Source organism: Morchella importuna (genome assembly GCF_003444635.1).
Source record: "Morchella importuna strain M04M26 chromosome Unknown Morimp01GS003, whole genome shotgun sequence".
Classification (NCBI taxonomy): Eukaryota; Fungi; Ascomycota; class Pezizomycetes; order Pezizales; family Morchellaceae; genus Morchella; species Morchella importuna.
Window position 1 is genome coordinate 664,991 of NW_025763400.1, and position 24,063 is coordinate 689,053.

A 24,063-nucleotide genomic window follows, 5' to 3' on the forward strand; every position below is an offset into this window, starting at 1 on the left:
CAATGGGTTCTACATATGTATGTTTACTGTATTATGATGCAAGAAAAAAATAAAATAAATTCTACGGCCCTGTATGTAATAATATTATCTACCCTACTACGCCCAAACCCTTTTTAGACTCTCTCTTTTTTTTTGGTCATAAAGATCATTACCACTCCTCACCCTCCTCTCCCCACCCCCGCCCCCTCCCTCTTCCCACAGGCACCGCACCGCACCAGCCACCACTAAAACTCCATACCCATCAGGTAACTCTCCAATATCCTCAAGAACTTTGCCACAAACGCCTCGAGGTGGAAAATGACCTTACTGCCTAGGTGTATCCTGTGCTCGTAGAAGGCGCTCCACTTGATGACCTCGGTCTTGAGCGCATCGTCAATCTTTGCGATGAGGCGGAAGGTGAGCTGTTTGAGGATCACGGTGGCGGGGATGCAGTGCGTCAGGAGGTCGTAGAACTTTGCGCGGACGGCGAGGATGCGCTGCGGTGTGTGGTCGGCGAGGAGCTCGTCGGCAATCTGCTGGATGAGTGACTCGTAGTCGGGCGGTGGGATTGGTGTTTTCGCGGTGACAACCTCGCTGTGGTGGTGCTGTGTTAGCGCCAGTATTACTCCTCTTTCGTGGGTTTGAGACTGGGGGGGGGGGGTGGAGTAACCAGAATGAGGTGAGAGGGGAGGGGGGGGGGGGATTACTTCTGAGCATACACCGCCTCAAACATTAACAACGCCCTCCTAAGGTTCCTATTACTCTCCTCCGCAATCCTCACGGCCAGGGTCTCTTCCCACTTTAGCTTCTCCGCACCAGCCACATACTTCATAACCTCCACCATCTCATCAATACTCGGCGCCGCAACCCTCACCAACAACGTCCTGCTGCGAATCGGCGCAATAATCCCCGCCGTGGAATTCGCAATCAGAATCAGCCTGAGGTTCGGCGAGTACTTTTCCATGGTCCTCCTAAGCGCGGCCTGAGCATCGCGGGTGAGGGAGTCGGCCTCATTGATGACCACGACCTTGAAGCGCTGCTTTGCCGCGAGGTCCACCTGCTGCGTCTGCGCAACCTCCTTGAGCAGGCTTTGTATTACGACGCGGTCGTGGTTGCCCACGTCGCTGGGCGTGATCTCGAGGTGGTAGACGGACGCGACGACGGTGAACTCGATCTTGCGGTTGCTGGCGGTCGTGAAGGTGCGGCTGTCGATCTTGATCTTTTCAACGCCGGGCCCGTAGAGCTCCTTGAGCGTTGCGACGATGCGGGTCTTCTTGCCGGCGCCGGAGGGCCCGTAGATGAGGAGGTGGGGGAAGTCGCCGGATTGTGCCTAGGGGAAGGAGTGGGGGGTTAGTATCGTGGTATGGTATTGGGCTTGGATTAGACCTTGTGGGGGGGGGGGGGGAAGTGAGCTTTACGAGTGCTTTGAGCCTTGTGGAGAGGCCTTCGTGGTACTGAGGTTTTCGGATATGTTGTCAGCTTGGGGGATCTCTAATTGCAGCCATGTCCATGCGGAGGTTCAATTCATTCCTGCCCTACAAGGTCAACTACTCACGTGTAAAGCCTCAAGGGACCGTGGTCTGTGTTTGTCCACGTAGAGCATTATGGGTTATTGATGAGAATGAACGAGGCAGGGTAGGGGGTGGTGGGTATAAAGTTTTTTAATAATCGTAATACTGTATGTTTCCTGGGTGTCGGGAAAGCGAAACGGTTCTGGGTAAGGTGCGGGTGCTGCGGACGGGGGGCAAATCTTGTTAAGATTGGGTATGATCAAGATCTAGAACGTTTGTGGTAGTGGTAGTAGTGGTGGTGGTGGTGGTGTTTGTCCGTCGTTTGTCGTCGTTGTGACAGTCAACGTTGCACTGTGCTAGGGTTCCAGGCTGCTGCTGCTATTCCCGGTGGCCAGGTTCAGTCAGTCAGGGACGAGAGCAGGTCGCGCATGTCACGGGGGAACGCGTAAAGTGTGTAACGGTCTGAACCCTACTCTACGATGCGTAACTGTAGTTAATAACGGGCTGCGCCACCCTTGACACAAGCCCCATCCCCACCCCCCACCCACCAATGACCGGGGGGGGGCCACCATCCCAAATTCCCAAGCTGTGGCGCCGAGTACAGATTGGAGGCAAAATAATGATGTCAATCACCCCTCGAATCCGGCAAGGTTCCACCAGGGTCCACCCCCGGGCAGCACCGGACACTCTGGAAGCTTCGGCCGAACGAAAACGAACATGTCAAATCCCCGCCGCCGCCGTCGTCGGTGGGCATGGGGTTTGCTTGTAGCTACTATTTTGCCCCAGTAACTCTTAGTCATACCGCGAGATCTACTGCCCCCCCCCCTCATTTCCCCTCCCCTCCCAGATTTGTAAGAAGAGAGGACAGGGCACCCACCACTTATTACTGTAAAATGCAAATGTCCCATTTCAGAGTACCATACAGCGCTGGCATTGCATTTGCGCCTGGCTAGTGGTGCTCTACCTATCAGAGTAGTGAGGTGGATGTTCCCGGTGGGGAAGATGCACTTCATAGAAAGAAAAGAAAAGAATTAAGAAGCGTTGGTAATAGATAATCATTAAGGGGAAAAAGGCGAGCCTTCAGGAGGGAGCTCGGCTTCAAGACAAAACAGCACTTTTTTTTACTCTCTTGTGCAACATGAACACAACACACGAAAGGCAATCCCTTCAGCCCGTAAAATGGGAAAGAAAGAAATGCCCAAGAAGAGGAAGAGAAAGAGAAAGAGTAAAAAAAAAAAAAAGCCTTCCATCTCGAGTGAAATTTCCCCCCGGGCGGAGCAAGGTGCCGTTAATTTGGGGACCAAGAGACAAACAGAGACGGGCTTGGCAAGCGTTCGCCTGCAGCTTGTGGGATTTTGCTTTTCCGGCGTTGTTGACCCAAAGTGCTGCGCCTCTTTAAAGGTCTCACACACTTGCGAAACCGATGAGCGAGTGAGAAAGCGAGAGATATTTGCTGCGCAAGTGACAGTTTGCAAGTTGGTTAGACTCTGTTCGTTGGCTGAGCTATCAGTCGGGGAGGTCTCGGACTCGTAGGCCGTTCTTGACAGCTTATAAAACTTGTCGCTCGACTCCATCCAGATTCTCAAAACATCAAACTCAACCAAGTTCTTGCAACGCTAAGAAGCTACTAAATACCTGAACAACTCCCCCACCTCTTTTCACAACCCATCCTCACAAAACACAAACCATCACCGAAAACCTCCTTTCAACCTCAACTTCATCTTAAAACCCATCTTCACAATGGACTCTCCCCAGCAATCCCCCCAGCTTTCTCCAACCAGCCCTACAAGATCAAGACCCTCATCTAGAGGCTCCCATCTCACCCTTGATCTTTCAAGCCTTCCCCCACTCACCCAGCCTGCCGTCCCCACCAACACTCTCCTCATCACCGTAAGTCACTCGTCATTCATCCTAACATTGATGGAAGAGGTAGAATCCAAACTAACCTCCCACTTAGAATCTAGTAAACCCCGAAACATTCAACCCCGTGCACCTTCAGCAGCTCCGTGAAATCATTGACGCCTCCGCCCCCGTCGTCTACTGGTCGCCCCTCAAGTCCTTCCGCCGTATCGTATGCTCCTTCTCCTCCACCGAGGACGCAATCACTGTACGCCAGGCTCTTGATGGCGAGACAATCATGGGCGATCGTACCCGTGTCTACTTCGGCGAACACACGCCCATCCAGCCCGTCGACCAGCACCTCCAGGCGCCGGAGAGCAAGAAGCTCTTCTTCATCTCCCCGCCACCTTCCCCACCACACGGATGGGAGAGCAAGAACGAGGAACCACCAAATGCGACCATTGTTGCGGAGGACCTGGCCCACGCGCTTGCAAAGTTGAACTGCAACACCAAGCCGTACCAGAAAGACAGTGAAGAGGTCGGAGCTAGTCCCGGGGGTTCAGGAGACCGAGAAGCGCGAGCTCGGTAGTATTGTTCGAGCCTGAGGAGCAGGATGGAAAGTCAATGCCAGCTATCTCAGTAGACGACTACACGGATTCGGGCGATGAGAGGTCGCCAGTTGAGATCAGTGCGGCAGCCAGTGTTTTCCACACTCAGAGACCTCCGGTTGAGCTTATTCAAGATGCTTAGAACTTTCTCTTCTTGATTTACGACATTGTTTTCTTTTCTTTTTCTTTCTTCGTTTCTCATACAGGCAGGGGTACGGCGCGATATTCGGATAATCATTAGGAATTTTTTGTGTGATCGAGGTTAATCAGAGGAGTTTTTGACATAGTTTTGTTTTTTGTTTCTTTTTTGCTCATTATTATTTCCATTCTTTATGCTCGAGTATTGCTTGTAAATAAGAGCTTAAAAACTTCTTTTCCTTTGTCTTTTTTTTTTTATTCCATATTTGGGATTGGAGATTTTTTTATTTTGTATGCCTGTCATCAGCTAAGGCTTTATGCTTGAATTAAAAGCTAAATATTTTCAATCTGGTCCTTCCCAATGAAAACTATTCATTACAGCGAGAAAGAAAAAGAAACCTGCCAAAAATCTAATATTGATCGACATGTTTGTCGCTCCATCCAACACCATCGCTACCGTAAATATTGCGTCATCGCGATCCAGACTGTTACATGTGCTTATCCTAGATCAGTGATAGCGACCAATGATCAAGTTACATGAACTTGCTGCTCTAGGCATTGGTCAAACTCCCGAAGTCTCACGGCTTGTAAGCGAGTGATGTGATATGATCCAATTATAGTTTCTGGATCAGGACGGCAAAAGGGAGTAAGCTTCTGGTGCGCGTTCAATCAGGGGAAACCCCAAGTGCGATGTGCTTTTCGGGTACTCTAGTAGACACCAAGCGGCTAGCTGCTGAACTGAGACCGCAAGGGCTAGAGTTGAGACTTCTTATATTGCAGCTTAGTCACCTCCTGAGGGTTGCACCTTGTCCTAGGGACTCTCTTGGCGCCGTACTGGGTCCGCCAGCTTAGGTTTCTCCCCTGTTCTTAGGCCGGGGGGTGTGGTATGTAGATAATATCAGACTTCTTATCAGATGTTGGAATATGAATGCACAGCACCTAAGTGCAACTATGGCAGATCTAGACCTCAGCTTTGAGGTTGGATTTAGAGGCACAGCAAAGGTCTAGAATGCCACCACTTCTACGGCGCTTGATGCAGAGCGCCAGTCTTCGAATACGGCCAATATTATGAGCACAACGAAATTGGGTTTTCCTGGTCCTCATTTATACGTCTCCTGACTAATTTGACTGGCCTTGAGAAGAGGGTTTGCTGTCCGAAAGATATATGCCGGAAACTAAATTGTAGTAGCTTTGGTGGAAATTTTTTTTTTGTTAGTGTTGGACATGAATTGGCTTGAGACAAGCCTGGAGTTTAGCGTAATTGCAGGATCTGATCTGGGGCGTAGAACACAACATAAAATACATATAACTGTGTATAAAATGTATGTAGTAACGTTAACGGTGTTCTATTGCGGAATATCGAGACTTACCTAACCGTATCCACAGCCACCGGCCCCGCATTAGGTCTATCAATGGATAGATTCCCACGACCCAGAGCTCTTCCCATGGCATATGGTCTATGCACATAGCTAGTTGAACTTCGGCGTGGACATGAGCTCAAGCAAACTCGGCTTATGTTGACCACTAAGACTCCAGAACACCTCACTTGGTGATGATGGGAATACCCTTATGCAATTAATGAATTAAACAAAAAAACAAAAAAATGGGAATACCCTTCACTTCGTTCAGGGCGTTAAGAAAAAGTTGATTGATCATTAGTTTCGCGAATTTACAGGGAACTCAGAGGAGGGCGGCCAGCCTATTGAAATCTAAAACCAGGGTGAATGACGTTGCTGGAGGCCAAGCTGAGAAAGGATGTTTTTATGTATTGCTACATGTAATTAACAAGCTCTAGCTTAAACTTTATTTTTTCCTGTTGATACTAAAAATGGTGACATTTTGCATAATTTGCAATATATCCGGTGATATTTGACCGGGTTTTTACCGCCTACTCCAGCAGATCGAATTAATTAAGATCGATTTTATGCAGAGATTTGGGCAGGTTTTTAATTGCGCCACTTGCTTGCATGTGGAGATCTGGGATTTCCGTTGAGAATTCATTCACTTGGCGAAACGAGTATTACGTGTGATATTTTGTAGGAACTTCATTCATCATAACGATTGACCACAGCAGCGAATTACCATCGAGGTCTGCGCTCCGAGGAGACAGAACTAGAGCTCTACTCGTTGACAATAAGCCTCGGCCGGCCGGACAGAAGGAATCCGTAAAGAGTTTTCCACCCGCACTGTGTCTCATATACCAATTCTCTTGCTTAGATTGATGAGAATATCGAGATATCGTTCAGTACCTATCGTCCCAAGATCTGTGATGATGATTTAGATTCGGGCCAAGGGATTTCTCTGTCTGATGACGAAAAGGTACGTATATGCTGACCATTACTATTAGGAAACAGATAGCCATCCCTCCAGTGGTCCCTGACCGCCATCCCTGGTCCGTGAGTAATGTGAAACATCTCTTCAAAGCTTGGTATCCTATTTCTCATGTATCTTTTGTTGTTGCCGGCAAGGGCGCTGCTGAACTGAAAACGGCAAGTGCCGTATCAAACAGATAGTCTATCTGGAATTCTATCTTATCGTATATTCTATCTTCGATTTTAAGCTAGTCGCAAAAAATTCAAGGAACAAAATTCTCAATATCTCGGCCCATGAGATAGGTGAAATTTGAAACGTCGATACAACTAAGGCGGGGGGGGGGGGGGGGGATATGAGTGTTGTCATTTCAACCTTGCGCTCAACATCTTAGAAATAGTTTGATAGGAGAATTAATTATATGAAGCTATTTTGTATGGGGAAAAGACCGCAATAATCTGGGCGAGTATAGGTGAAAAGGATTAATTGGGCACGAGACTACATTTGATCACGATCCTAAGTGAAATTCGCCGATAACGGATAGTTGAACTAGGTGATGAACTAGATAGAAAACCGGCTGTTTCCACGTTTAGCCTCAATTTAAATAACTCTAGAGAGTGGCGCTCAGTGTTTGCCTGATACTCAGCCAGGGATGTTTGAAGTCCCTTAGTTAAATATACCGAGTGATGATCCATGACTCGCAGCCACCAGAATTCTCATGACGTATAGTCACCAGATATACTTTCCCCAGGGGTATTTCGTGCATGAGGAAGCATCCTATCAAAGATATGCTTCTCACAGCAACGGGAAAGCTAGTCAGTGACTAACTTAGCGTCGGAGTAGCATGCGAGTTGGTCGGATCAGTCCAAGTACCAAGTGGCAGCGGGTGAACTGTACACTAAATAATCTATAGTCGGGGATTAGCTCTTGGCGTAAGTAAAAAAAACTGCCTTAGCGAGTAAGTCGTTGTTTAGCGAAAATTGTTGGTTGTTAATTAACATCGTTACAGTTGGATAATAGCCATTTAAAGCTTATAGTTGACACGGTTCTGGTAACTGCGCACGTGGCTAGAGACAACATTTGTCTTAGCTTTAGTACGCTTTCTGTTAGATCTGTAGAACCATGGAGCTCTCTTTATATATCCTTACAGAGGGCGCTGGCTTTGTTTGATTGCGAGTAGAGGCCGACCTACTGCTCAATCCACAAATGAAACTATTGAAGTAATAGCTCTACTAAAGCAATAACTACAGGTGACTTAAGTAGTATCTTATGCGTACCTATCTGTGATCATTGAGCTCGAGTGATCTCGGTCAATTTCCCCGGAGAAAACACGGGATGATAGGGATAAACCAGTAATCAGAAATTGATGGCTTTCCCCATTTGAAGAGTATCTATCTGCCAAAAAGTCCGGTCGAAGCTTGCTCAGACTTGTATACCCTGTGAGGTTTTAAGAAAATATCTACCCAATCAATACAAGAAAGATGAGGGAGCTTCGGTTAGTTTCACCAAGTTCTAAATACTATACCCCATAGTTATCCCTACATCTAATCATTTGATTCTATGATAGATGAAAATGATATTCAACAATATTGAAACACATATAACGACAATTTGTACGCACCCTTCTCAGACCTGGTTATAGTACCATGCCCGCTATGTGAATGTTCGCTGCAAACTTTTATATTGGGAAACAAAAACAAAAACAAACATCATAGATCAAGGAAGCTAACATTGAACAAAATGGAGTCAGAAACACCACACGCCACTGCCTTCCAAATCTTTTGCGGACTCGAGTGTACTTGTCGGGATGAACTCGAGTGCTGAATGCTGTTGGGAATCTAAGAACTCTGAAAGAAAAGCACGAAATGGAAAAACGCCCCACATAAAACAGAAACAAAAATAGCCTTCAATAGAGTTAGATATTGCCAAGCTCTTTCTTCTTCTCCCGATAAGCCTAGGATATGCTCAATTTGGCCCGTATTGCGTGTGCGATCAATTCGAGCATCGACTACCGACTGACGCTGCTACGGTCGACCGCCTCTTGTAGCTCAGGTCTACCCATCACCTTGAAGCACTTGGTGGCCTCCTCGTAGGTCAACCAGGTGCGTCTCCGTTTGTGCATCTCCGGCCATTCCGATTCTTCCTTTTCCACCTTAAACTCAAAGAAGTAGTACAACGAGCGCTGGACCCGTTTCTCAGGCACTACTGGGCGGGGATCCTTAATTTCGCCGAGTGATTTCGTGACCTTTCCAGTGATGCCAGCTTCTTCCCAAGCTTCGCCTGTCAACGGAGGAGCGCATTGAATTAGCATATTATTCTTTTTTTTCTTTTTTCTTTTCTTTTTAAAATTTAACTGGAGGGGCAGCGTCGCAGCACGCCGGAAAATAAAGTTCGGTTAACGTCACTCCCGGAGGTTGGGCGTGACATGAAGAAAAAGAAAAGAAAGGGCTTTCGTACGAGTTGCAGCATCTTCCGGATTGGCTTCATCCGTCTCATAACCGCCTTTGGGTAAGACCCAATGGTTCTTACGGTTTGTTGATTCAACGACAAGAACTTTTTTCTTATCTGACGAAACCGCTACAACACCCGCAACAAGACGTGATCCGTCGGGTGCATATCCTGGAAATTCCATAACGTGAGCAATGAGTCTCCAAGTAATTTAGAATAAAACGACAAATCGAAGGGCTCTGGGGTTGCGCTGAATTTTATATTGGCGAATAGGATACATACTTTGCTTGACTCTCCCAACGCGGGCCTGAAAAACTGTATCTCAGTATATGCACGTATAGCAGTAAATGCCTTGAGTAGGAACCGACCTCCATGGATCGACTGTGAGCCATCTCAAGTTCACTTGGCCTTCACTACTAGGTGGAATAGAATGATATGGGAAGTCGGTTTCAGTGGCGTGGCCTTTTCCTTGTTGGACTTTTGTTGATGACAGTTCACAAAGCAAATCCTATTCAGGTCGATGCACAATAGATTGGCAAGTGGGGCTGAAAACAATGCTCTTTTGTTTCAAGGCGAGGGGGAGCTTGAGGGCTTGATGGTTCCCGGCGCGGCGGAGAGATATGTTGTGGACGAGACGAACCGGTCAAGACGACAAAAGACTAAGAGGACAGATGGGATTCTCTATATAGCGAAATTTTGTCGCAGAGAAGAGAAAAGTTTCGTTGGTGGAACTACGGATCCGAAGACATCATACTGCGTGAAGGGCGGGTCCGTGGAGATGGCCATGAAGGGGAACGGAAAGGTACCTTCATGCTTTATACGGGGGAAGGAGGAAGGAGGAAGGAAGTGCAACTTTAATCTTTGTGCAGCACGATGAACAACATCTGTTCCATTCGATCTCTTGCTCTGACTTCTATCCTCTTGTGCTCTATCAATATCCTCACACCCCTCGCCCTTGCACTGTCTTTGGTTTGATTTTTCTCCCCCCTCCACTCCTGCAACCCCCCCCTAACTCCTCACTAAGAGCGACACGGCCAGTGAGATGATGGACAGCAAGCAGGCAGAAGCACTCTGGTGCTGCCTGGCACTGCTTAACATGGGGAGTAACTGAGTGTGCCCTCAATTGCGTTCGAACGGGAAGGGAAGAACCTCGTCGGACGTGGGTTGGATTACTTTCTGCCGTAGTAGCCTGTAGGTTAAAAAAGTGAGATCGAACTGTCTCGCCTTTGTGCATGCCTTTGCGCCGCCGCCGCTCGTATGTACCCGCTAAGCATGATGGTGCTATGTATGTAGGGTCGACTCCAATCAAGCTACTCTGGCGATGGAAACGAGATGGAGGAATTGGCTGGGCAGTAATGCAAGCAGGGTTTAGAGATCTGGAAGGAGCGGCCCAATGGTAGCATTCATATGGGTTATGGGTGTGTTTTCAACGAAACGGCCTCGGGCTTGAGGGTTCGAATTCAACAACAAAGAGGGGCAGTTTACTCCCAACAAGGATGAGGGTACCGCGGGGTCATCCAAATTTGATTCTTTTTTTCGCTACCATTCGGTAAGAACCACGCGACGAAAAGAACAACAACATGCGTACATACATGTCGGTAAGTAGACGAAACTGCGATCTTGTTTGCTTTCCCCCGTTTCTTATTTCAACTCCTTTAGTGATTGCCTTGGCACCATATATCTTGGTAGAGGTCTTATCTGGGGAAAGAAGGAATTCCAGTAATAAGCTCTCTCCCTTGTGCAACGAACAACGTGTGTGCGCGTTCTAGCTATTTTACTTGACACTTTCTACTGTGTTCCCGCAAACGTGTACCAGAGCTGTATGTCTACAAGCAAAACAAATCCTCCGGGAAAACTGGATGGAATATTCTCCGCCACGATAGCTGTGGTGCCAGGGAAACACCACTTGCAAAGGCTTGCTTCCCGTTCGTATAACATAATACATCGAGGATTTGAATTGGAGAATTTAATCAATACTCGATCCACGTTAGATCTACAATAAAGATGGAGATTGAGCACATGTGGGAGAAATCAATAAGCACAGTAAGGATAGTTGGAGTTTACAGGTAGCATTATGAGCTCCTCGTGGTGTTTGGCAATATTGTCTGATAGCCTTTAGACTCACATCATGGGCATATTCTTCCCCACTCATTAGCTACAGGCAGTCGAAGGAAGCCTACATATTGTGCCTTACCGCCACTTCTATCCCGAGCTTCCTCGATCTTCACCCCTCTATCGGGAATTCAAAGCAGCATCCAACCTCTTCTCACCGACATCCTCCATTTCTCGATCCACTATTGACGTTGTAGCCTCAACTCTCGTGTTATTCCTCTTCATCAAGGGCCTTTCCTTTTCCTCCAAAACCCTCCAAGCTCAGTCTTACCCGTTCCCCCCTCCAATTGATTTAATTCATAAGGCTCAACAAATCGGAAGCTAGCCCCCCCACTCGCGAGAACCAACCTATCTACATGTATGCAATGTCAAACGACGCACACGATCCTGTCACTCTCATCTCCTACGTGGGTACGTTTACATCTCTTTTCTCGTCGAATCGTTCAACCCCGTGCTCTTCATTATCCACTAGAAACATCCCAGCTTACACTCACCCCTCCCTGGGGCGGGGAGCAACACAGGTTCATCATCGGGTAATAGATGCGGTTACTGCAAGACATCCTTCGGAAGTAAATCTGCCAATTCCTTACCCTGCACAGCAACCCTGTCCAATTAGCTAGACTCGATGCTGTTGCGGTCTGATTTCTCTTATATGCTGCAGCACACATTGGCAGTAACCAGGACTAGACTGACAGCAACCCTGCCTTAGGTTGCTCTTTCTACCTCAGGGCACAACAACTATCCGTCCATCATTATGAGCTACTTATTAACCGTGGTTGGAGACGGTGAGAACGTCCGCTTAATTTCTTTATAATGTATTTTCTCATGTTAAGAATTGGGCTGATACAAAATTATTACTGATGTAGAAGCGGCTCTTTGCTGTACAAACCGCATATGAAGATCACTTGCTGTCCTCAGTACACCATCAGGTAAGTTATCGCCAATAAACGGCAAACTTGTCTTGCCTTTATTTCCCATACCAGGTTCCAGTGCCCCCCAAAATAACAACGGGAATGCTTGTTGCAGATTAGATACCCATAGATTCAAGCCTTCACGAGATCAGCGCCAATGCTTGCATAAGTGGTCTCGATATATTCTCGGGGAAGAATATATACGAGAAGCGGCAAAACTGTTTCCCAAATCCAAGGAGTATGTTCGCTTTTGTTGAGAAAGCCTCTAACTCAGGGAAAATCGAAAGGGCTTCGCACATAAATATTACAACCTATTTCCTGGCACTGTGCATAGCTGATAACAAACGCGGTGTTCAATAGAGAAAAGAAGAAACAAAAAAATGAATTCGACCTTATTGAGAGCGTTCATGCCCCTGAATACTCTACAATACAGCACCAAACACCTCCAGAGCCTGCGCACCGGCTAGAAATTAATCTCGAGGCATCTGAATTCTCGAAAGAAAAGTATGACTTGGATTGCTCACTGGTTTTTGTCACTCCTTTCCTATAAGAAATTGATACATTACCTTTATCAAGTCCTCAAGTCCTAATTCACCCTCAGGTACGCGTTATTTGAAGACTATCAACGAAATATTCATAAGGAAGATACTTCAGAGAGCGGTTTCAGGCGGTTTTTGTGCGCGTCACCATTGACGTATCCTCGGAATTCTGATAAGAAGCTCGGCTCATTTCATCAATGCTATCGCGTTGATGGACGGTTGGTAGCAATGGCCGTATTGGACTTATTGCCAAACTCTGTGAGCGGTGTCTACTTCATGTATCACCAAGACTACGCCAAATGGAGTTTCGGCAAGTTGAGTGCTTGTAGAGAAGCTGCTTTGGCGAAGGAAGGGGGTTACCGATATTACAATATGGGTATGTCAATAGATTGCTCTTGTCGGGTGATAAAGGCTATCCCGACACTATATGTTAATGCTTTTTTAGGGTATTACATACAATCTTGCCCAAAGATGCTGTATAAAATGGAATACAGTCCCTCTGATCTTTTAGATCCCGAGACATACGAGTGGAATCCTCTCAACGACGATCTGAAAAATCTCCTGAACAAAAGCAAATATGTTTGCCCATCAGAGATCAGAGCTAGAATGCATTCGGGTGACAATGTAGTAGTAAATGATAAGGCAAAGGGGATTGAAGAACCAGGAGAAGAAGAGAACGAAACAAACGAAGAGAATGACGAGGTTCAAGACCCCGGTTATGTTTTCAAGACCAAAATGCCTGGTCTATTGACGGATCGCCAACTGAAGGAATTTGATGTTGGAAATGTCAATATTGACGTTGCAGGCACCAGGGCACAAGCAAAGGTAATGAAGCGTGCAATATCAAAATGCAGAATACCGAATCTAATTGGAAAACAAATAGGATCTGGTTGGGTTCGAAGACGATACTGTTATACACTCACTCCTAAAAGAGACTGTGGCTACAGTTGGAATAGAAGTTGCAAAAGAGATGATCATTACACTGGGATAATTGATCAGCATCAATTATGAATGCATGTATGTATAATCAGTCGCCCTAACTGCGATTGAATAGGGTATTGGTGAGAGTCAGGAGTAAAAATGCACTTTACGACCCATAGGTTGTTTTACTTTATAGTTCGATACGAACATGCACTTATGCATCACTTTTCTGGTTCCGTGTTGCATGTGCATGCACCATTCATGCACTTTCTTCCCAGATCCCAAAGATTACTACGCGAAGCCAAGTGGCATTTCATGCTAGTTAATTAGATATGTGTCAATCCCATATCTATTAGTTTCTTCGCAGGTACCCGCTCGCATGTGAAATACCGCCAATACATACACAAGGGAATCCCCAGGGGGAACTCGAACGCGAGCGTTGATTTCCTCAAACTCAGTTTAAACTTATACCACGTAATATCCAATACTATATCGTTGAGGTTAAGGAATACATTTTGAAAAGAGCCAATTGTGTCCGAGTGATAACTCGTGATGGAGACGTTGAGAATAACGGTTCAACACACTCGTGATGGAGACGTTGAGAATAACGGTTCAACACACCCCTGAATACTGACAAAGAATAGAATTCAGATAGCTTCCGGTAATCTGTTATGTTTATCTGCTGAAATAATCATCTTAACAAACCTTAACAAACATTTACTCCTTTCTCTTGATATGATATTTACAATATCAAAAGGTGGGGTCCACTCGAATGCTTAATGCTTGGGCGCTATTATACAAGTAAGTGGCCAAGAAAAGTGTTCTTTAGCGCTCTAAGTCCGGGTCAAGCTTGAATTTCCCCCTAAATATCGCCTTCTCCGATCAGGTTTGTATAGTTCTAGGCCATAAATCATGGGAAGGCGCGGCGTAGCAACCTCCCGGGCCACCACGACTACCCACCCAGCAACCACAATTGATCCTTTGGAGAGCTAGTTTTTTGTATAGTTGTTAAATAGTAGCTAAATAAAAATAATTTGACATTTAATATCTTGTGTACCAACCCCTTGCCTTTATAACAGCTCTATTCTCCTAGGCATGCTCTCAACTAGCTACCAAATAAATCATCAGGTAACAGTTCCCAGCAATGAATTAGACCTTCCTCCACGAGGGGCTTTAGTACTTAAGGTGATCTAGTACCATATGCCAAATGGGGGGTACTGTTGATGGTAAAGCTTCTTGAGGTGTACCCAAACATGTTCAATGGGATGGAATAGGCAAGCCAGTCCTCCAGAACATCTACCCTATTCTCCTCCAACCAGAGTTGTAAGACTCCGGTTTTTTGCCACAACAGGGAGGCTGGTCATTCCCTCCTAGCTGTCTGGCGGGGTACATGGTCTCTGGGCGCCATCGGTGGTGGTGAAAGATTTTGTGTTCAGGCGTTGCGACCTCGCGCCTTCCCATGACTTATGGCATGGCGCTGTACATATGGGTCGATGTCACATAACATGGTCATCATTTATCCCAAGAGTGATAATGAGAATGATTTTGATTAGTTGCGGATTTGCGTTCTATATCTCCCCCAAGCTGATCCGAAAAAAATATATCCGTGATATGCATATGGCCGAGTGAGTATAATATAATTATATAATACAAGCGACACCTAGTACCTAGGACCAAGGGTGGGAATAATATTGGGTCCAGGAAATATTCCTATTTATACGTTCCTCTAGAAAACGCTACCATAGTATAGAGATAGAGTTTGAATGAATATTTCCTAGGTTCGTGCTCACTAGCAGCAATTGCGCAAGCTGCTCGAGCTCGTAGAATATTATATGGTGGGTTGAGACTATCGACATGCCAGGCCGGGTAAACGCTCCTCTGCATCTGGACCCTAAACCCTGCAAGCCTGCTCTGACAAACCAACTCTTGGCTCTTGGCGAAGAGCCGCTACTCATGAAGACCTGCATCCTCAGGTGTTTGCGCTCTCATACCCGCATCCCACATCCATCACTTCCAACTCCTTTCGCAATAATTCAACAATGGATGACTACGACCAACTCTACGGCTCTGACCGCGGGCGTATGTGCTTATCTAAAGCTATAGAGGGCTAATCGGCAATGCTAACCAGTGTCTACAGCTCAAATCACCATTAAAGAGGCCGACAACAAGCATGCTCAGATTGTGTTGTCCAACTGCGACCTGGCGTATGTGGGACTCCCCCCAATACCTTATAGCGTTATTAACATCTTTCTGCAGCTTCGCGAACTCGCTACGAAGGATCATGTTAGCTGAGGTTCCGACAGTTGGTTAGTTATCCGTATCCCATCCCCCATACCAATGGTCGACTGACAGCGAAACGGGATTCTAGCTATCGACACTGTAGAGATCGAAGCAAACACCTCCGTCATTCCCGACGAATTCTTATGTCATCGCTTGGGTATGATACCGCTAGACTCAACCAACATCGATGATAAGCTCATCTACTCGCGTGATTGCATGTGTGAAATGTACTGCGAGAAGTGCTCAGTCATCTTGACACTCCATGCCCGCTGTACTGGGGAGAGTAATGTCACGGTCTACGCGAGAGATTTGGTAGTCGCGGAGGGGGCACAGTTGGGATCTCCGGTTATCACAGGTACGTTGAAGAGGTGACCACATTCACGGTGATGTTAGCGCTGACTGCATAATGGATGATAGACAAGGAGGGCCAGGGAGCTATCATTTGCAAATTAAGAAAAGGGCAAGAACTCAAAATGAAATGCATTGCGAAGAAGGGGATTGCAAAGGAGCACGCAAAGTGGTCGCCTGTGTCGGCCATGGGCTTTGAGTACGATCCATGGAATAAACTTAGGCATATTGACTATTGGTATGAGGAAAGCGCAGAGGCGGAATGGTAAGGACATCATCCCATCCTCACTTTAAAACAAGTAGTGGAATTCATACTCATCTTGATAGGCCCAAATCCAAATATGCAGATTGGGAAGAGCCACCTGTAGAAGGCGAGCCCTTCAACTACGACGCTTTACCATCTCGATTCTACCTTGATGTTGAATCTGTTGGTTCCCTACCCCCCGATGAGATCATGCAGCAAGGGATCAAGTATCTCCAGGAGAAGTTAGCATCCGTTATCGACACTCTAGGCAATAAGAACGAGGGTGGTGATGGTTTCGGTGACGGAATGAGAAGCCCTGGACAGGATTATTCGATGGGCGGGATGGGGGGCGGCGGGGGATACGAGACACCTTATGGTGCTGGCGGCGGCCAAGACGCTAGAACACCATATGCCGGCGGCTTTGGTGGAACTACTCCTTATGGTGCGAATGGGAGATGGTAATGAAAACTATACGGTCTTTTTTTCTCTTTGGTTTGGGTATGACTGAACGATACAAATTGGCTCCTTAAACACGTATTTCCTTGAATTTTACCTTTTTTGTACAAGAAATACGATAGTTAACTATCTTAGATTGACTATCGAAATGCAGACTTAATTTAGTGGGAGTGGGGCTGGTCTCCGTATTCCAGCTTGACTTATTGTAACATTAAATTTTAACAGGAGCTACTGGATTCTAAAGATTGCGCCTGAATACCTTGGGTCCGAGTGATAATATGTGAAAGAAATTACAAACGTTTATGCCAGATGATTCTACTGTAGGTTACGATATATTTTATGAACTCACAGGTGTCTTATTGCATAAACTCCTCAATTGAGTTATTGCATTTACAATTAAGAAGATTAAAACTGGGTGACATGGGTAGGTGTGGCGCGATGGCCAAGCCACACCACGCCCGTTCCCTCACCGAGATCTACCGGATCGACATGCATTCAATGGAAACATTTGTCAGCAAAGAGGGTTCTCCGAAGGTTTTAAAGTTTTAGTCGGGATGGGATGTATCCATCATAGTCCACAAAAGAAGATATTGTCGAGTTATCATTGATTCTGACTCGTCCACATCAAAAATTACTCGAGGCGCCTGATAATTACAAACCTCATCCTACCACATGGATCGTCTTGTTTAGTGATATGGAATATAGCTTAATAAGAAAGCAGTTTTAAGCTTGATTTACAATTCGTCATATCCAACTTCAGTCATTTCTCCTACTAACAAATACTCACAACCTATAGGCGTGTTTCAGAGTTCCAGCCAAAGTTAGTAGTACCGGGAACCTCGCCAGAACCGAGGGAAGTCACAGCGTACTGCGGGGAGAAACAGTCCTTTTGACCTTAAAAGTTAAGGGTGGCTGAGGAGTCCTGTTTACCGGGTAAGCATTACTGGTACCTGCGTCGCGCAACCCTGCTTGACATGATTCCCTTTCTTAGGCGGTGTTTGCGATCGCGCGAAGACAAAGTAATTATAAAGATAAATACCAACAGGAGAATGTAAAATTCAATTCATAAAGTATCAGGTCGGGGTCAGACAGTATATCTATATTTCAGGATCTGAAAGTTGAGATGTTGGTCATTACCAGAGGCTCGGCAGTTTTCCCTAATTCGTCCTACATCTAAACTCCAATCCTCAGAGAACGAGGGGTCGTAAAATCGATTAAATCCGTCGGGAGTCATTACTATAAAGTTTAGAGTCGCTTAAACTACCTTAATTGGAATTACTGTAGAGCCTCTCAGATGTTCCAGTCTGTGCCTCACTCGAGCTTTTTTTACCACAACCACCTCCGGTACCGGGCGAAGGCTCGCCGGAAATCCTTACCAAAGCCTACCAATGTACCTGCGTACCTTTATGAACACCGGAAGGCCCCCAAAGCTTTCTAAGGTGAGAAAATTTCCCCATGCTCGCTCACCTGGAGTTAGTTCATGTATAAATCTCAAACCGCATGCTCGTTTTCGGCGAGCTAGTGAACCGGTGATATGTTCCAACAATACACGTCCAAATTTTGAATAAAATGAAATGGAACTCCCCACCATAGTTTCTGTCCCCTTTGCATCTTCCAAATCATCACCCACCTACCTGCTTTCCTGCCATCTTGATTGATGCGCAACTTACATACAACTAACTAAGTCATTCATTTCCATACAGCTCGGCAGGCCGATTTTACGTTCTTTACTATATCATTTGATTTTTCTTGCTATTCGGCTCTCTTTACTCAGTGCATGCTCTTCGGAGAAGAGTATTGCACCAGTCTTTAACATCTCTCTTCTTTTACTGTCTTTATCGCGATAATGTCAGACAACGAAGTGCCCTCTGTAGAACTCTACCCAGAGGTCATTGTTTTCGCAACCTTTATAATCATATATACCTGTGGTAGTGTGGCTGCAGCCGGATTCACACATCTTCTCTTTAGATTAAATGGAAAACAAGTCGTCTGTAAGTCCTAACCGCTTCTAGAGGAAACACATACTCTTGCTGATCCTGCATATACAGATGTTTCCTTGATGTCATTGTCTATATTCCTGCAGAATATACTCACAGTAACACAAGAGTCATTTTCAATAGCACTTTGGCCACTGCTTCAGATCGAAACATACGAGATGAACATGGAGCAGTGGCGCAATCCGGAGGCATCAATAGTTTATCAGACTTCGCCCAATGTCGCTATTAAGATCCTCTTCGAAATGAGTGAGTATATGAACAAACAGTATACGTATTGACGAGTAAAAACGAAGGCTTACATGTAGTCCAGGAACATATTTCTTTAACGTCGAAAGTCTCTTGTTCTTTTTTTGGAGTCTCATGCTCTTCGTTTCCGTCTGGGAGATTGAATCCAGAATACTCAAATCCGAGAAGTTCGTGGCAGGGACAAAATACTTCTGCTTCATACTTCCAATCTTTCAGCTTGTCCTTACGAATCTGGAGCCAATAATAGAGATCCCAACTCTTCATTTGATATTTGGAAATTGTACCAGTAAGTAACCTATCACCAACAATCTAAGTCAGCCTGCTAACATAGATATCAGTGGCTATAACCCTCACATTAGGTTGTATCTTCATGGGTCTTATTCTAGCACGCTGTCTCCTTGTCATGTGGACCTCCAACTGGACCCACAAAGTCCGCGCCTGGCGCGGCTACGACAACGGCCACGGAAGAAATCAGCCTGGTCACCAAATCGGCATCCGGCGCACAATTTCCAACGCCTCAGCCACCGATGGTGAAGATCGCTATATCCTCCTCCGTTTTCTGGCCGGATTCGCAGTCATTGGTGGCCTCCAAACATCCTACTTCCTCTCTCAACTAACATATGCCCAAACCATCGAGGCCCTCAAGGAGCCCCTGGCACCACGCCCACACTTGGGCTGGACAACCTCCGAGCAGCTGGCAGACTGGGCATTCTACCTTGCCAGCGCGTCCACGGGGTACCTGATGCTCGCTGTGTTCGGCACCACCCGCGAGTCGCGACGGCAGATACGCCGGATATGGGCAGAATTTAGGGGCAAGGTACCGTATGGTAAAAAGGACGAGGAGTACATTTCATTTAGATCGGATTCAAACAACAATACCGATATGCCGTATGATGGTCAAAGGAGGGGCTCGTCGCCTAGTAGTGGGCTAGAGCAGAGGGCAAGATCAAGGGAGATCCCGCCGAAGCCGATGACATTTGTGAGTTCGAGGACTACGCCGCTAGGGAGTCCAGATGGTGGTGGGGCGAGGCCGTTCTCTCCGGGGTATGCGGATGTGGACTTGAAGACGCCGAGGTTATAGTGAGTAAATGCGGTAGTATGATCATTGGCCCTTACTTGGCGCGGGAACAATCGCATATACTAGCTCGACGTCGAGGGTCTTTAGTTAGGTATCAAAATCCTCCTGTAAATATTTTTGCATTACTATCTATTATGTTACCTGTAGTTCTAGACATTTTCACACTCTTTTAGCGTTCTGGCGTTTTTTTATTTGTTTTAACATTTTTTTCTTAGTTGGGTATTTGATGGTTAAGGAGCAAGATCCTTTGCGCTCACTATCTTTGATATGTACATTTTTTATGAATGGGGTATGAACAATTTAAAGGAATATCTTATTTCTCATTGGAATCCTTAATTCTACACTCTACCATTACTTCATAAACCCCATGCCTGCCATTACCTGCCAAAAAGAAAACACAATCAAACCATTACCTTCTCGACAACAAAACTGGGATGATTAAACAAAAGCCTCCAACTCAGTCCCCATGAGTTCTCTAACATCACCCACGGCCACCCGGGCCGCTTTCTTCAGGAATGCGCGCTCATCCGCCTCCCGATACCGCTCCCAACTATCCAGTCCATCCTTGCTCGTGATTGCAAGCGTCTCATACCCAGATTTGATAACCTCACTAACCTGCTGAGGGGAAAGATTCTTCGACTTTGTCTTTGTCTGGTTCTCGGATATCAACTGGTAATAATGCTCAGATACCGAGATGAGCGTGGATATGGAGTTAGAGGTACGGTTTTCAAGGCCATCTAGAAAGGGTTGTCTTTATTAGTCATGTGTTTCTCCATTGGTTAGGACGATAGAAGGCGAGACATACAGGCATCTCGAAACTTGACAAGGACATCACCAGCCTCGACAAGCTTGTAGAACAAGTCATCATACTCGGCAGCCCCCGGAAGAAATGCATCACCTGCTGAAAGAGCCAGGGCAATAAGGTTTACAAGATCGTCTATGAACTTTAGAATACCGGGTAGATCTTTCAGATCTGATGTGTATGATGAGAAGAAGCGGATTAGAGAAAGGATACACCGCCAGAGCTCGGACCAGTGATATACTAGTGGAGTTAATATATTAACACCTATTGGGGGTTACTTTGAGTGACTTACTCAGGCGAGTTCTGCTTCTAATGAGAAATGATACGGATCGAACCAATACTCCAACACAGGAACTATACAGATCAACGTCGAGCTTTTTCCTTAAATTGTGGTTGATTCCGTCTACAACTGCATCGATTATTGCTGTCAATAATGGCCGTTTTGTGCGTATCACGGGTAAGTGGGGTTGTTTTTGGCGACATAGGCGCACTAATGCCTTTGTTTCGTCACTAGTCAACCGTTTACATAATGCCTGGTCTTCTAGCAATATACGGATAACGAGGAGGTTTAAGCGAGCGTAGAGCGAGGACCGAGGAGAACGATGTGCATGATGGAGGAGGTAGGATGTGAGAGATATGTAAGAGCATATCGGTGATTCGCCTGTTATCCCATATTAAAAATATTGCTGAAAGAGAATCCGATAGTCTACTTACATTTAGGATCGGATTCCTGATAGTTTACGAAGTTAGAAGCAAACAACTTGTTTGCATTGACAAAGTCATATGTTGCCAGCAAAAGTGCAGCCCTAGGCCCTGGTCTGTAATCATGAATTAGCATGCAAAATGCACCAAAAATATACAGAGACGTACAGCGTGTTGAATGATAATTTCTGTGCATCAGGGTTTGTTGCCGGCGCAGGCGACGTTGATCGACTTCTTGGGCCGGCTCCGGACAAGATCGTGAGACCAACAAATGTAAGTACGTTATTGAGTGACCATCCTTCCGGTAGATCGTCATGAATGGAGATATAGTCTGCTCTTGTTCGGACACAAGTGCTTCCTATTTCTGCCACAATCCTCTTTATTGTAGGCTCATTAACAAAATCGTCGAACCGCAACTGATATGGGTTCTGGAATTCGAATTTGTTGTCTAGCATTTGTTAGCGGGATCACCATCAATAACTTATTTATACCAGCATATTTAAACTTACAATTAGCCAGGACTCCAAGCAAGACAAACGGCTCATAACAAAGTCCAACCGTTTCCGGGTCGTTTATATACTACAAAATGAGCCTTTAATATTCGAATCTCCCACCAATTTCATACATACCTTCATAAGGGCCGGAAACAGATCCCGATGTGTAAAATACGATAATAATCCAGTTTGGAAGGCCCCACAGGCTATACACACAGCTACTTGTATAGCTTTCCGCCGCGCTTCGACTACAATATTATTTAATTAGACACCTTATTCCATTAGATTAAAACGATTCAAAGTGCCGTACCGCTGCGTCCGCTCCTGATACACGTATCCAGCGAAGCAACAAAATCGGTAAATATCGAATCAACATTATCCAGCCCGGTCAGCAAAGAGATGATATCTGAGCTGAGATTTGTATATTTCTTTGAGAGCACTTCTCTCAGGAATACGTTCAACGTCTGTGGTTAATTAATCGCTGTCAGCCCTCTTCGCAACACCCAACTCTACAAGGAAATTTTTAAAGAATAAATCAGCGGGTATCCTCACATCCAGTGCAATCTCATCCGAAGGACTGGCGCCAGCTTTGACACAATTGACGGCGCGACAAAACAGCTGTCTTGTTTGCGGCTAACATCCGTCAGCCTCCCATTCCACACAAGCTTCCCCCTGTCCTGGAACCCATTCATACCTGTAGATGAAGTAGGTCATCTGGTGACAATGGTTCTAGTATAGACCTCAGGCCTGGGGCATGGCACTTGAGCAAGAAGAACTCCGTCCAGAAACCCTCAGACTTCACTTCATCGTATTCCTCATCGTCCTCCTAAAAGACCTCCACCCGTTAACTCAATCTTGTGACTACCTTTAGCGAAGTGAAGATTATCGAGCCCGTACCTTAAATAAGCCTTTGTAAAGCGATACGATTTTCGGTTCAAAGCTCGGACGCGGGTCGAGTGTCAACGGGGAAGCCATGCTGTAAACCCGTCTAAAGGATGAAGTTCAGCGGTGACGTATCGGACAGATATGGCGTGTTTCTATCTAGGGCTGTGACTAAGGGTAGGGTCGTGCACTTCTGTTTAGGCGTTGTCTCGTTCGATATAGCTGGGAAAGGGGCCTTGTTTGGTGTTTTTTTCAACGGCGCATAAGGTAAAGTACATGTAGCCTCAATATATTTTAGGTTACCGTAGATTCCCTGCTTCTCGGTTCAGTATCCGGGACATGCAGAGCACGCGACAACAAGGCAGACAGGCAGGTACATGTTACAAATGTGTACCTACTCTAGGTACATACATGTATTACCTATAGTTCTTTCTGGGGCAATGGCGAATGCGCCAGATTTGAGTATAAATTGTAAGTGTCAGAAAGAGTCTGTTTAGAGCGTATTTGACTACTGTCGATTTCGACAATTGACAGTTCGGCTTTGACAGTTGCGGGTCGCAAAATTGACATTATACTTCACGAACTCTAGATCTCGACCATTATCAGTGGTGACGAGATCGAGAGATAAGGCCTTTTGCGCATTGATAGAGTCCAGCTCCAAGTTCCGGTACCCTGTGCCGATACCCTCATCAATCAAAATTGACGGTTCGGCAAACCGCTATTGCAGCCGGCGAACTGTCAATTGTCGGAATCGACAGTTGCCAAATACGCTCTTCTGAAACAAAGAAGTACATGTAGTATCATGAACTAGATCCGAAGAAACTTTTGATAAAGAAATACATAACTAGAGTATGCAGAATAAAGAAAATAAATCGGAATAGTACTCTATTTCCAATAAGCTGGCCAGGCCTAACCAAACCACACTCCATGATTAGTACCTAATCAGGCTACATGTATAAAGTACCAAGTTAGTGAAGCTCGAAGTACTAAATCAGAATCATATTGCTCGGGATGCCGACAACTCTATGGATTATTTTACCTATCATTCCTTACGCACTGGATGCATGTGCTCAAGGCTCCACACCAACATTGGATCAGCCAGTACCTACATACTAGTACTTGGTCACTGAACCCTATGTCTCCGCCCCCGCCATCAACACCCAGAAAATACCAGAATGTAGTGCGAACCCGCCGCAGCCCGGTTTGGGGTTAGGGTTA

The 24,063-nt window shown here is 45.9% G+C and overlaps 8 protein-coding genes across 8 annotated transcripts; 5 read left to right on the top strand and 3 right to left on the bottom strand.

The window, feature by feature from the left end:
• Positions 1 to 224: 224 nt before the first annotated feature.
• Positions 225 to 1,582, bottom strand: LAJ45_01694 (uncharacterized protein; the record flags this gene model as incomplete). The annotated part of the gene is made up of 4 exons (XM_046111287.1): positions 225 to 573; positions 699 to 1,309; positions 1,398 to 1,433; positions 1,535 to 1,582. 4 exons carry the CDS (start codon positions 1,580 to 1,582, stop codon positions 225 to 227), a joined length of 1,044 nt encoding a protein of 347 aa, XP_045975231.1.
• A 1,648-nt stretch (positions 1,583 to 3,230) lies between these two features.
• LAJ45_01695 (uncharacterized protein) lies at positions 3,231 to 4,079 on the top strand (the record flags this gene model as incomplete). The annotated part of the gene is made up of 3 exons (XM_046111288.1): positions 3,231 to 3,380; positions 3,448 to 3,845; positions 3,893 to 4,079. 3 exons carry the CDS (start codon positions 3,231 to 3,233, stop codon positions 4,077 to 4,079), a joined length of 735 nt encoding a protein of 244 aa, XP_045975232.1.
• Positions 4,080 to 8,393: 4,314 nt separating this feature from the next.
• LAJ45_01696 (uncharacterized protein) lies at positions 8,394 to 9,207 on the bottom strand (the record flags this gene model as incomplete). Its single annotated transcript, XM_046111289.1, has 4 exons — positions 8,394 to 8,665; positions 8,843 to 9,004; positions 9,116 to 9,140; positions 9,202 to 9,207. The coding sequence occupies 4 exons, from the start codon at positions 9,205 to 9,207 to the stop codon at positions 8,394 to 8,396; spliced, it is 465 nt and encodes a 154-aa protein (XP_045975233.1).
• A 146-nt stretch (positions 9,208 to 9,353) lies between these two features.
• On the top strand, positions 9,354 to 10,189 carry LAJ45_01697 (uncharacterized protein; the record flags this gene model as incomplete). The annotated part of the gene is made up of 3 exons (XM_046111290.1): positions 9,354 to 9,635; positions 10,029 to 10,037; positions 10,127 to 10,189. The coding sequence occupies 3 exons, from the start codon at positions 9,354 to 9,356 to the stop codon at positions 10,187 to 10,189; spliced, it is 354 nt and encodes a 117-aa protein (XP_045975234.1).
• Positions 10,190 to 10,413: 224 nt separating this feature from the next.
• On the top strand, positions 10,414 to 13,386 carry LAJ45_01698 (uncharacterized protein; the record flags this gene model as incomplete). Its single annotated transcript, XM_046111291.1, has 12 exons — positions 10,414 to 10,417; positions 10,650 to 10,758; positions 10,825 to 10,899; positions 10,953 to 11,138; positions 11,429 to 11,514; positions 11,655 to 11,730; positions 11,812 to 11,874; positions 11,972 to 12,094; positions 12,217 to 12,360; positions 12,458 to 12,771; positions 12,841 to 13,220; positions 13,279 to 13,386. The coding sequence occupies 12 exons, from the start codon at positions 10,414 to 10,416 to the stop codon at positions 13,384 to 13,386; spliced, it is 1,668 nt and encodes a 555-aa protein (XP_045975235.1).
• Positions 13,387 to 15,355: 1,969 nt separating this feature from the next.
• LAJ45_01699 (uncharacterized protein) lies at positions 15,356 to 16,650 on the top strand (the record flags this gene model as incomplete). Its single annotated transcript, XM_046111292.1, has 6 exons — positions 15,356 to 15,395; positions 15,454 to 15,520; positions 15,573 to 15,622; positions 15,685 to 15,951; positions 16,014 to 16,209; positions 16,272 to 16,650. 6 exons carry the CDS (start codon positions 15,356 to 15,358, stop codon positions 16,648 to 16,650), a joined length of 999 nt encoding a protein of 332 aa, XP_045975236.1.
• Positions 16,651 to 18,490: 1,840 nt separating this feature from the next.
• On the top strand, positions 18,491 to 19,968 carry LAJ45_01700 (uncharacterized protein; the record flags this gene model as incomplete). The annotated part of the gene is made up of 4 exons (XM_046111293.1): positions 18,491 to 18,635; positions 18,765 to 18,887; positions 18,952 to 19,173; positions 19,226 to 19,968. 4 exons carry the CDS (start codon positions 18,491 to 18,493, stop codon positions 19,966 to 19,968), a joined length of 1,233 nt encoding a protein of 410 aa, XP_045975237.1.
• Positions 19,969 to 20,403: 435 nt separating this feature from the next.
• LAJ45_01701 (uncharacterized protein) lies at positions 20,404 to 22,938 on the bottom strand (the record flags this gene model as incomplete). The annotated part of the gene is made up of 11 exons (XM_046111294.1): positions 20,404 to 20,702; positions 20,771 to 21,007; positions 21,060 to 21,428; positions 21,482 to 21,585; positions 21,638 to 21,917; positions 21,979 to 22,048; positions 22,099 to 22,211; positions 22,274 to 22,427; positions 22,516 to 22,596; positions 22,658 to 22,789; positions 22,861 to 22,938. 11 exons carry the CDS (start codon positions 22,936 to 22,938, stop codon positions 20,404 to 20,406), a joined length of 1,917 nt encoding a protein of 638 aa, XP_045975238.1.
• Positions 22,939 to 24,063: the final 1,125 nt, after the last annotated feature.